General features: G+C 46.2%; 1 protein-coding gene across 1 annotated transcript in view; it reads left to right on the top strand.

Moving 5' to 3' along the window:
- Positions 1-12533: 12533 nt before the first annotated feature.
- The window catches only part of LOC144792206 (tyrosinase-like), a 190814-nt gene continuing 189857 nt past the window's right edge, over positions 12534-13490 (top strand). The window contains exon 1 of the mRNA XM_078667107.1: positions 12534-13193. Coding sequence (XP_078523233.1) covers positions 12593-13193 — 601 coding nt within the window. The 5' untranslated portion in view covers positions 12534-12592. The remainder of the gene's footprint in view (positions 13194-13490) is intronic.

The raw sequence follows: 13490 nt of genomic DNA, 5'->3' as shown, positions 1-13490 counted from the left end.
GATAGGATAAGGGATTTATCCCAATTTATCTGCAATCCGGATTTTTGTCCAAATTTTATATATTCTCTTAAAAGCGGATTCAGGTGCTGTTCAGGATTTTTTACATACAACACCATGTCGTCCGCATAAAGCGAGATGTGTATGGGTCTGGAGGGCATCTGAAGCGCCGAGTAGTGATGGTGTTGCCGGATTTTACAGGCCAGCGGCTCCAAGATCAACGCAAATAACATTGGTGAGAGTGGGCACCCTTGCCGAGTACCCCGGCCTATGGGAATAGGTTCCGAAATGTACCTGTTCACTCTGATGCGTGCAGTTAAATTAGTGTACAGCATCGATATCCACCCTAGAAAGATCATCGGGAACCCCATTCGCACCAGTACTGAACGAATAAAGGGCCAGCCAATAGTGTCAAACGCCTTAGCAGCGTCCAGCAACACTGCCACAGCCTTCGTCTCAGGAGCCAGATAATGCGCTAATGCAAACAATGTGCGGGTCTTATGTGTGGTGGCCCTATCAGGGATAAATCCGGATTGGTCGGGCCTTATTAACAAGGGCATAAGCGGTTTCAACCTATCAGCCAGCAGACTAGCTATTATTTTTGTATCCACATTTAATAGCGAAAGGGGGCGGTACGAATCACATTTGTCTTCATCCTTGCCCAGTTTTAGCAGTGTGATGAGCAAGGCCTCCCTCAAAGACGCCGGTAGCATTTGGGCCTCATGTGCCGCCCCATATAGACGAACCAAGTGCGGGGCGAGTAAGTCAGCATACATTTTATAAAATTCTGTTACGAAGCCATCAGGCCCCGGCGCCTTGTTATTAGGCAAACGCTGGATGGTGTCTGTGCCTTCTTCCACTGTTACTGGGCGCTCCAAGTATTTCCTATGTCCATCTGCTAGCCATGCCATTTCTACATCCTCCATATACTTCAGTAAATCAGCCTGTGAGGGCGATGGGCGCGCCTTATAGAGCGTGCCATATGCATGCATAAACTCTTTCAGTATCCCCTTGACATCAATTATCACCTTCCCGGAGTCATTACAAATGGACGCTATATTTTGTGTTTGCTTACCTGAGCATATTTTAGCGGCCAGTTCCCTGCCCGGCCTGCCCCCCTCACCATATCTCCTGGCTGTTGCTCGCCTAGACACATATTGAAGCTCTTCTGTTGCAAACTTAGTGTGTTCCGTCAGCAGCGCCTGAATGTCCCCCAGTACTTTAGTGTCACCTGTCTGGGTGTATGTCTGTTCCAGTGTTTGAATGGCCTGTTCTCGTGTGTGCAGTTGCTGTCGGATATCCTTGAGGATGCCTGAGGTTGTACTAATACAGACTCCCCTAATTGTAGCCTTAAAGGCCTCCCATAGCAAACCCGGGTCCTCAGTCGTCGGGCCATTTATTTCAAAGTAAGCTACTATCGCCTTATGTACGGTGGTAACATATATAGGGTCTTGCAATGCCGCCGCATTGAAGCGCCAAGTGAAGGGTGGTGGGTCATACCGTGGGATATTAACTTCCAGCATCACCAGGTTGTGGTCGGACAGTGTTCGTGGTAAGTGTTTGATATCTGCAACCCATGATAATACTTCTCGTGTACCCAGCCAGTAGTCCAGCCTGGACCAACTGTTGTTTGCTGCGTTAATATGTGACGCCGTTGTCACCCCTGGGTTACGCACCCTCCACAAATCTACCATGCGCAGGTCCTCCATGGCGTCCTGCAGCATCGTCCTGGCATTCCCATGCTGTTCCAATGTATGTGTAGCCCTGTCTAGAGTGTCCTGCAGTGTAACATTAAAATCCCCTCCCCATATTATGTGATCCGTCTGTAAGTCAGCGACGGTGTGCCATACATTACTGAAAAACCCTGGATCATCAACGTTGGGGCCATATGTGTTTACCAACAGCATCCTCTGTCGTCTAACCATACCTGCCACAACAACGCTTCTCCCATCTGTATCCCTGTGTATGTTTGTAATCGCAAAGTTTGTCCCTTTCCGTATTAAGATGCTCACCCCCCTAGAATAGGACGAGTAGCTCGAGTTGGTGACAGATTCCGCCCATTTAGTACCCAATGTGGATGTGCTGTCATGCGCCAAGTGCGTTTCCTGCAAGAAAACAATGTTAACATTTAACCGGTCGAAATACGCAAATAATCGTCTAATCTTTTTCGGGTTTCCCAGACCCCGCACATTCCAAGTGAGGAATTTCAGCGTATTATTTTGTGACATAACTCTCGACATTTATACTGGTATTTATGATTATAGACCTCACGAGGTGCAGTGGTATCTTCATGTGCGAGGTAGTCACTGAGCAGTGCAGAGCGATGGATTTGAAAACTTGCGTGGCTGTGTATGGCTAAGGAGATCGCCATGCTTCTCAGATACAGAGTTCGTAGCGCGTTAACCCCTGGTTCCCCCTCCCTCCCCCCTCCCACTTTAGCACCCAAACTTTGCCAAAGCCATCCCTTAACTAACAGTAACCTTATTTGAGAACATGGTTTGGGGCGCACCCGCTTGGGGGTGTCGCCAGGTTCACACATCTCCATCCACATAGTGGACTTGGACAGATGCATATGACGTCTTCAAAGTAGTTTGCATAGTAATTCACCCCTCCCCCTCCACCCGCCATCAAGAAATAAGAACAGTACACAATCCAAACCATAGCAGCACGCTCTGTCATATCTCAGTCCCATTGATCCGCAGAAGTTCGAGACTGTTCTGTTCACAGGGTCCGACCCGAGGGTCCGCCAGTGTAGGCCTTCCCGGAACACAATCGTCTGCTAGGGGTGCAAGTCAATTCCCCGAACCCGGTGGTCTGCCACACACCCTCCAGAAAATGTCAGCCCCCTGAATACTCACTGCGTGGATGTCCATCTCGAGACGTATCACTGGAGTTGACAGTACATGCGGCGTGTCGCTGTAAACATCTATAGTGTCTAGGTTGGGGTAGGCGCCATCTTAGCGCCACGTGGTAGGGCATCACATCAAGCCCCAACAGTCGGGCGATCATAGCAGTCTTGTAGCAATCCTAGGGATATCACGCAGTAATCTCAGCCCATCCCGTCATTCCACGTCGCTCGTTGGTTCCGCTCGTTCTTGAGCCTTTCGATGCCTCGCCTGTTTTTTGATAAAGTCATGTGCAGCCTGCACTGTCTGCAGAATGATAGGTTTACCATTGTTCGTGATTTTGAGTTTCGCGGGGTACAGCATTGCGTACTCCAGACCCAGATCTCTCAATTTCTTCTTCACTGGAGCAAATTCTTTCCGTGCCAATTGTACCGCCATGGTGTGGTCAGGATAGAATTCCAGAGTGTTCCCTTGATATGAGATTTTGCCCATGTCTCTGGCGAGCCTTAGTACCGTGTCCCTGTCTCTGTAATTGAGCACACGGGCTATGATCATTCGTGGGGCAGCTCCCGGTTTTGGTACAGGTGCCAGTGAGCGGTGAGCTCGTTCAATCAGAAACACCGGGGAGAGTTTGTCAGCACCAAATATGTCCTTCAGGAGCGTTTCGATATATGACTCCATTTTCCCAGTGTTGGTGGATTCCGGTAGGCCCGAAATTCGGAGGTTGTTTCGCCTAGACCTGGCTTCCTGATCCTCCACCCTAGCGCGCAGGGTCTCCACCGTCTTCTCTAAGCCCCCGCATACCCTTGATGTAGTTTTATGCTCGTCTTCCACTTTGGAAATCCTCTGCTCCGCCTCGGCAATCCGCTCGTCGTGTTTCTCTATCTTGGCCGCCATGTTGTCAACCCTCTGCACCACGCTATCAAGTTTGCCATTCATCTCCTGCAGGCTCTGCTGGATTGCACGTAGCACCGATTCCATGGCCGATCCCTCCGCCATTTCTCCGTCGCCCTCCACTTCAGGGGTGGTTACCGTAGTTTTCTGCTGTTTTTTCGTTTCAAATGGAAGCTTGGTCTGTTGTTTCTCCGGCTTCCCCATGCTCCTCTGTGGCAGAGGCGAGGTGTGTACGGGCGTCTTCGGGCTGCCCGCCGGTGGCGTGCTGGTTGGCAGAGTAGTGCGATAAGCTGGCGTCTTGGCTCCCCACCTCGGGGTACGTCTATTCATCTATCCTAGCGGCCGCCAGGAGCGTCGTTAACAGTGCAGTTTTTGGGTTGGCAGTTTGACGCCAGGTCATATGCTTGCGCGGCGTTTTCCAATATCGTACAACCCCTGGCGCCTGGCAGGTTTTGGGCTGTAACATCAAGTGTAGGGCATCTCTGGTGTGAACTGCATGTACTTGTGGCACCGTACCAGTCCCACGCGCTTCTGTATGGCGGGCGCAAACCTCCACCGCCCTGGAGCACACGGAGCTGCAGACGCGCTATGCTGGGGGCCGCAGGGCTGCTACCGCAGCTTCTACCGCAAGGTACACTCACCGTGCATTCACTTTTTTGTTGCCAGCCGCTGCCCCTCTGCGTGTAGGAACTCCGTTTCGCCTGCTCTGTGGGTGGCCGTTGCCGCCGTTTATGTGCGTTCCAGCGCCACCGCCATCTTGCCTCTGCTGGAACGCACAGCGAAAGTCAATGTTTCCCGCTGTGCTGACCGACCTCCGTTGCTCCGCAGCCCCGCATCACATTCGGCACCACCAGTCCGCTCGGTCACCCCTGTGTGGTTGCTCTCAGCAGTCGCCGGTCTGCCTTCAGCCCCGACGTCTGTGAGCGCCAGGCGCGGCCATTTTGATTTCGCACCGGCAATGTCCCGTTCTTTCGCTGCTCTCTCGTTTTTTGGCCCGTGGTCAGCCACTGAAGTGCAGCACTTGTGTCGGCCTTACAGTCCGATACCTGATGCTGTCCGTTTTTCGGCTGTAGCGGTGGATTAAAGGGGCGAAAGGGCTACCATAGTTGCGTCCGTCCGGCGGAGCTGACACGTTAGCCAGCCATCCCGCAGTGCGCCCTCTAGCGCCCCCCCAATTTTAGTTTCTATTGTTGGTAAATTCTTGTGGTGTTTTTCAGTGTTCTCCAGTGCTTTCTATAACTCAAAAAACTGTGCTTTTCAGTGGTTACTCGTTTTCGCGCCATAGAAACAACTGAAAGCGTATTTTACCGGTGTTTATGGAAAGCTTTGCTTTTATTATTGCTTGCTTTCTTCATTGATGCATGGTATATAGACAGTGTACGTATAGTGTATATGACGTTCAAATACATTTTTACAAGTCAAACTTATTGTAGTACACCATACAATATTTCTTCAGTGACTCTTTGGTCACTTGCGCTCTCTTTCCTTTCCATGTAAACTTTTGTTTGTGAAAAGTCCCTCTCGACATTGCCACTTGAGACTGGCAACGCCAAAACAGCTAGTACACAATTTGCCAACTCTGGCCACTGACGTAGCTTTCCATGCCAATACTGGTGCACCTGAAGGTTGACTTCTCTGAGACAGGTTCTGCGACATATGCGTTGAACTGGGTGCATATGCCCTCAGAGGAAATAAAGCTGTAATTTTCAAAGTCTGGAGAAAATTTCCCATTACAGAAGGGATCTAAGACTTGTGCAGAGTACCACAGTGAGGCTTCATTGACTTCAAACGCCATGGTTGGTGAAGGGACGTTTCTATGCATCATTTCTAGCCATTTCTCATACATTGTAAAATAAAATGTCCTGAATTGGTCCTCAAAACTTCTTTGCTTACCAACTGGCAAGCATTCTAACCGGGAACATGTTGTAGTGCCAAACTCACTAAAGGTGTTGCCTATCCTATTCTCGAGGAGATGTTTCACATCTACACCAATTATGCTTAATATTTGGTAGACAAGGGTGTATTCAAACTCTAGTTGTTTGATTATGTCCACTACAGCAGTCATGTTTTCCTGTAAAAATCTTAGAATGCAGTAGTGTGTGCTTTTTTTCCACCTCAGGTGAGTGGCTTTTGTTAGGAGCAGGCTCCAATGGAGCTTTTTAGTTGGGTGGTCTTCATGTGGCCTAGCATGTGGGCCTGTTCAAAAGGATAGGACGGATGCAGAAAGGTATGTAGGGAGGAAGGGTTAGAGCTAGGATCAGTGGGGGCAGAACGCATTGAGTGGTAGTGATGTGAAACTGTACACGCAAAAAGTAAATTCCTGAGTGACATTGTTACAGTAGTTCCAAATAGGTAAGACAGGTGTATATGACGAATAGTTCCAGAGGTTAAAGTAGGGAGGATTTATTGATAAGTACATCCCCAAGCTTTTTTAATTTCATCAAATCAGTAGTTATGCTTGGTGTAAAAAAACAACTGTTCCTGCAACGTTAATGTTCACTTTCGGCTGCCTCAGTCTGAAAGGGAGACAAGGCTCTCTTCCACTGTGTGAAGGGAAAGAAGGAACAGAAAGCTGAAGAAAAACAAGGAACATTTCGGCATTTTCATGCTCTCTGCTGGACTTTGCAACAGTCTCAACAAGGAAAGTACACATTCCCTAAATATTTGAAGGCCGTTTTTGATAAAGTGAACCACCTTCTGAGAATCATGGGGTCTTGAATGGTTAAACCACCAGCCCGTGGGCTAACACAAAACGATGGGTCTCACTGCATAAAGTAACCCACACCCCCTTGTCTCCCAAATTTCACAAATATTAAATGCCATTGGCCTGAATGGAGGCGTCCTGAAAGCCTGAAGGGCTGGAGCTAGCAGGAGCCTGGTAAAAATGATACACAAAACAACACTCACCTCTCAATGGACTCTGCAGGAGGCTGGAGAGAAATGGAACTGAGTCCACAAATGTTCCTATGGATTCCGGAGTAATGTCATTCGCAGGCATTTTTTATCCTGCTTCTGACAACCTCTCCAGTACATCGAAGCCGCCCTCAAAACCTCCCCTTTTCTTTCTCATTTTATTTCACTGTTCATACTTCATTTTTCCTCCAGTTCTTTCTTTACTGTTAATAGCCATCTTTTTCTATCATTCTTTCTTACATTTCTCTCATGCACATTTTTTCAGTTTCCCCCTCTCTCTGGGTTGTCTCACAAGTTCATAAATCCATCAAATCTCTCTCTCTATTTCCTCCTTTGCTCTGCAGGTTAGCCAACGACCCACACCCCACTCTCATGGCATTCCTTGTCCTTAATTGGCCTTTCTGAGAGAGGGTCCAGGTGAATATTTAAAGTGTTATTGTCACCCAGTTCAGAAGTACACCAGTCCCAGTGGCAGCCCTCGCTTAAGCTGATTGATTGAGGCGTTCACTACAATACCATCAAGACAACACCAGTTATTTCTGCAATTATTTACATGTACTCCATCTCCTAGGAGATGTGTTGTTTTTTTGCATTGTTGCTTCCTGTAATCTGTGCAATCTTCAGCATTTCTAAAGAAATGTTTACACACGGTAGGCAAAGGTAGTTCTCGAATATAATGCGGTCAGATGCCTTAGATGCCTTAGATTGAATGTGTTAAGGAAACAGAAGAAAGTTAGAACTGCCATGACCTCGAAATAACAATAGTAATTTCTTCAGAACTACAACATGAATTCCTAGTAAAAGAGACACCCCTTTCATCTACAGGCCCAGCTCCACCATCCTCTCATTCTTATCATCAAACCCTCCCTCACAGCAAATATTGCATAGCACTTAACAGTAGGAAACATTGCAAAACTAACAACACGGCAGCTGGTCAATGCTTCAAAACTAAACAACGCAAATTCCAAAAGAAGACATCCTCTCACCAACATCCATACCCGAGTCTGCACAGCCCACCAGATGCACCCATAGCAACCTTCTTCATTTGGAGTGTTAATTCACTCTACAGACTCTCATATAGGGCTCCGAATCCATAATATAAATATTCAGAACTTGTTCGTTTTCATAACAGTGAGCACCATTATGAAGTTTAGATACTGAACAAGAAAGCCTGCATATAATACAATCACAGAAGAGCAGCGCCCTGATATTCTTGAAGGATTCATTTACATCATTGAGAAATAAGATGCAGAGCTGGACCTTGGTTTCAAAACATTTAACACAAAGATTTTAAGCATAGAAAAAGTGGTCATCAGCGAAACATGTGTCAGATAAAGAAACACTAATTACTAAAGAAGTGTGACTCATAATACTTCATGCAGGAGACCATATGCTCAGGAATAAAAGAACAAGAAAGTATACAAATGATAGGAATCTCTTCAATTGTTGAAAACTATTGAGTATTCCCTCCTCTGAATTGATTGTATTTTTAAACTGACGCACCGGTAGGTAGCTGCAGGGACGTAGCTGGTAGTAGTGAATAGCAGTGGCACCGTGGCATACTGTGCTTAAATTATAGTTGCTTTTACTTCCAAAGTAGGTGCTACAGAGGGAATTTTCTTAGCTTGCATTAGTGCCTATGGTACCCTTTCTGTGACTCCCGTTCCGAACTGCTTCCTTCTTGGGCCTAAATTGCTGTTGGCTTGTAATGCTTTGGCTTTATCAAGTGGCCAAGTAGGGCAACAACTAGGAAAATCAGTAACACTCTTTTTAAACCAGGTCATCTGATTTTCATCCAGTAGTGTACTTTCTGGCACAGTCGGTTTTACCCAATTTCGGGACAGCCTACTCATAATTTACTCAACCCTGCCTTCTAATTTGACCCTCTCCCGCCACATAATTCCAGTGGCCCTGGTCATACCTTAAGTGGACAACAACGGCACTTTTCAGGACGGCAAGCACCCATCAAAAGCACAAACTTGACCAACCACTTGTCGAACGTGCATAGCCACTAAGGATAATGCACACATGTATTAAGGAGGGACACTTTGACACAACTAACTCTTTCAAATTACTTACGTGATGTTATCACATGGGCACCTTTTGTATCTAGGAATTTGCATAGATTGTATTATGCGAGCAGGTTCTCATTTAGACTCTCAATATTGTACTGTGCATAGTTCATGTAGTCCCTTGCTTGTCCAGTGTCCATGCCCTCATGCAGTCTTTTCATCCAACCCAGCAGTATTTCCCTGTTAGTCTTAGCGCTGGGCATGGATGGGCCATTTTACCACACAGTAGGGCTTATTTACAGCCCCTTGGGCCACCCATTTGTCACTCTTGCGGCCTAATTACGAGTTTGGCGCTCCGAGGACCTCCAGACTCGTGGTGGCGCACAGGTGGCTGTCTTGCGACAGCCACAACACAACCCTAGAGGTTTTGCCTGCGTGGGACCGCTGACTGCCAGGGAAATGCTGTTCCACGGTGGTTGCACAGTGGTCAGGAGGCATCTATATGAAGAGCGGAACCACTGCAGTCCTGCCTAGCATATTACGAATTTTATCTCTGCCACTGATTTCATGGAGGTCTTTCCTCCATGAAAACAGTGGCGGAGATGGAAGAAGGGTTGTGCCTCATGCCTGGTGAATGCACATAGAGGGGTACAACATGTGCCCTCCTGTGAGCATGCACAGAAGGTCCGGCATGGCATGGACTTTCAAGTTCATGCCATGGTAGAACTTCCTTTGACGTTCCTGTTGCTGTGCCTATTTTAAAGGATTGCCACCCAATGAAAAAAAAGTAATTATTTGGCGGGTGGTTCTCACGCGGGTTTGGCAGTGCGGCGGAGGGGTGGTCACGCCGCCACTCCGTCAATTTCATAATCTGGCCCTAAATATGGGAAAAGGTTAAAATGAATATGTCTTGCATTTACAAGAGTTTGAGCTATTGGCATTGTAAATGACAATGCTTTTTATTTATTTGTTAATTATCAAAACAGATAAATAAAAGGCATTGTCATTTAAAATGGCAATAGCTTAAACTCTCGCAAATGCAAGACTTATTGCATTGCAAATGCTTGTTGTTATACAGAAAGCTCATTTACAGATGTTACCTAGAAGCATAGCTAGACCAAGTAGGACACATAAGCAAACTAATTAACATGCACTATGAATAAAGAAAATCGACTCCCAATACATAAGAGGGATGCTTATAATGAGAAGATCATTGACAAATTCATCATATTGACATATTTTAAAAGAGGGCGTTAGATGAAAGAAAAGGGGACATAATGGCAAACAAATGAATAAGGAGAAGCTGGAACAGAACTTCCTCACTAATACCTTCATTGTTTGACATTGTGGCATGGATATTCCTCATCCGCTGATGACCACAATGTTTTGGCAATAGGACACACAGGTGGAGAAAACTGAGGTGGTGATGAAGGCCGCATGCCCTCCAAGACATCAGTGAGATGACTGAAGGCTGCAGTTCTGTCTCTGGCTACGGTTTGCTGAGAGTCCACTACTGTTGGAATGTTTTTATTAAGAACACTCATAATATCAAGTCTTCTTGAAATGGATATAGTTTTCTATCTTTTGTAGGCTGACATTGTGATTCATATTTGGGTCTTGCACTTTAAAATGTTCCTCTTAAAGGCCAGCACTGTGGCCATATGGTTCCTCAATGGATGCTTAATATCTCACAATACCCACAAGCTATTAAGGCATCTAAAATAAATCTAAAATTTAAACTACAGTCAGTAATGACAGGAGTATGTTATAAATTAAAATTATAAGCCATACATTACATTAAAATGTATAGATTACTGTATTTGTCCTTTTATTGCGGTCAAAATAAAGCTGTGCCCATGACAATGTCTGGGATCTTACCTAAAATATACTTGATCCCTAAGTAATATAATGGATTATTTTCATTTAAATCTTCATTGTCACACATACACACATTATGAGACTCCTCCTGAGCCCTGGGGGCACCAATTTGTAGGATGCTACCCCCAGCCTCCAGGTCTCAGGGAAAATACATCCTACTAGGATGGCAAGACATACATTTACTTTGTGTCATAAATAAATCTATCATTTTCACAAGCCTAATTTTGACAATTATTGAGCTTTGATTGAGTGATTGATTACAGTTAAGCATGTATATATTTATGGTTGCATTTACTAGAGCGACAAAACAGTCCCACATAAACCAACATTGAATTTGGTGAGTAGGGTGTACAGGTGTGATGGGTTAGCATCAATAAGAAAACGAGACATACTATGCGATAGCGTACAGTGACCGATGAACAGGAAAGGATAGCTGCTGTTAGCCATGCTCCATTTAAGTGCGTGTATGTGAGGTCTGAGTACAGTCTTGAACTTGTGGAGTGAAAAGTCTGACTTATTTTAGTAGGAAGTAAGTTCCAAAGGAGGAGCCCCAGAAAGGTGTAGGACCCAAGCGTTGTATGGCAAAAATACGTTTGGTAAAAGATAGATTTTTTTGACTCCAATGTTTGTCCTTAAACTTGTTAGGCTAGATTCGCTAGAACATTCAACACTCTCGATTCAATATCTGTGGTGTCTGGAAGGGCCTTTAATATTCAAAGCAAGGGAGCTGCACTCCTATGTTCAACATTAAATGTTAGCGTAGATCAGGGGTCTCCAACGTTTTCTGTATTAGGGGCTTCCAATGTTCAAAAAAAATCATCCCGAGCTACTGGTAGAATTTGTTTGTAATAGCGACTACAGCAAACGAGATTGCCGTGGGCCACCATATGCAAGTTTACTAGCAGTGACCACCTCAGTGTATCAAGCCAGGTTGCTTGTAGTAATGTAAAAAAAAAAAGGCTTTTCCAATTTGGAATACCTCTTCATAGGTAATACATTGCAGGCATGGCTGCTATGCCTCTGCACCAAAGTATTAATATTAGCAATAACACTCTCCAGCGCCATATAATTTATCTCTAAAAAATTGGCTTTGAATATGTTTCGAAATTCAGTTGGTTTAATCCAAACATCAGCTTAGGCGTGCTGAAAAAAACACACATTTTCATCTCAGATACTCATAATATTGGAGTCCATGTATTAATTCAAATCTCAGATACTCATAATTTTGGAGTCCATGTATTAATTCAAGCAAGCCACAGCTTCTTATTTAGAAGGCTGGGCTGCACACAGGAGAGACACTTACAGGTATCCAGAGAGCTGCCAGTGGGCATGTGTTTGGGCTCTCGAGGATCCAGACCCTACAACCTGTAGGGTTTGTCTGTACCATGAAACATCAACCACAGTCCAGCAAGCTCCTCGAGATAGGTGTGCCTTAGTAGACACCTGGTGGCATATTTTATGCCTGTTGACTTTAATGCTACCTGCTTTACTTCTTCAGTGGCTGAGCTCACTTTTACCAGTCCATATTGGGTTATTTTGTTTTAGCCAACATGTGTCAGACCACAAAGGTGGCCGCCTATGTTGCAGCTTTGGAGTACGTATTTATCTGTCTCATTGTGCGTCACTGAGATTGGAAACCTCTGTCTCTCCTCCCTGGACGCTTTCAAAGCGTAAATAACAGGATCCTTCTGATGCCTGTCCGTTTATCGTGGGCAGTTTTATTCATCTCTCAGCAGCGCACTTAAGCGGGGCGATGTATGTGTATTTTGTACTCAGGAAGAACCTGCTCATTCATTACGATACATTTGTCTAGTCAGCAAAAGAACAACCTATTCAAGCAGACTGTTTCAAAGTCCTCGGTACACCGAATCCACTTTTTCGATGCAGGTTTCCAGAGAATATTTACACATTGCTCATAGTGAGATAAGAGCTGCTCCCTTTCACCACTGGGCATATACGGGTCGGTATAAAACCCGCCGTCAGGAAACGGAGGCGGACTCTTGACAGAAGCGCAGGCTAAACCCTTGGTCTAGTTCTGCAGCCGAAGAAGCCATGTGGCTGTTACTCTTCCTTTTTGTGTTTCCCCTCAGTGAGGTGCGCAGCCAGTTCCCCAAGGCGTGTACCACACCAGAGGCAATTGATAGTAAGACATGCTGTCCAATGTGGAAGAACAGCAGTTGTGGAGAAGAGTCAGGCAGGGGCAGATGCGAGGTGTTTGCTTCGTATGTGCCCATATTGCAGGTCGATGATGACCGGTTCAATTGGCCTTCAGATTATTTCAGTAAGCTGTGTGCATGCAAACCACGCTACTCCGGGTTTGACTGTGGTCGGTGCTCGCCTGGCTACAGAGGGGATAACTGTGATAGACTCAAGAATGTCACCCGGAAGGACATTCGAGACCTCACTCATGGTGAGAGAATGAAGTTTTTTGGGTATCTCAGCCTCTTGAAGCACACAGAGAGCGAAGACTATGTTATCCTCACGAGTGGAGACCGGCACGACAGAAACACATACACCTTTGTGACTGCCTTTGTGTATGACATCTTCACCTGGATGCACTATTATGCCTCAGCACCGCTGCTGATAAATAACACGCTGTATGGCACTACCAACTTCAACCACAGAGGCCCTGCTTTCCCCGTTTGGCACCGCACATGGTCAGCGACTAGCTGCCGCCCCCCCCCCAATCCGGCACCCAACACCCAGGAACGTGGACACGAGACGTGTTTTACTTTTTGGAAGGCGGGCGCTAGTCGCCCGGCCGTAGGCAGGGTCACTACCGGTGTCAGGTCCTACAAGCTGCGCCTTCTCCCTAGAAGTGCGCATGCGCAGTGTTACCCCGGGAATTGCCCGGTCTACGCCCCAAACTCCATTTACCCACTAAAGGAGGGCCCTTACTCTGCGCCGGTGGCGTCATGAGTCCACGCGCGCGGGGTGGCTACCAGCCTAA

Source organism: Lissotriton helveticus, chromosome 11, assembly GCF_964261635.1.
Source record: "Lissotriton helveticus chromosome 11, aLisHel1.1, whole genome shotgun sequence".
NCBI classification, from domain to species: Eukaryota; Metazoa; Chordata; class Amphibia; order Caudata; family Salamandridae; genus Lissotriton; species Lissotriton helveticus.
Note: the sequence above shows the minus strand (reverse complement) of the source record. Positions and strands in the feature narration are given on the sequence as shown.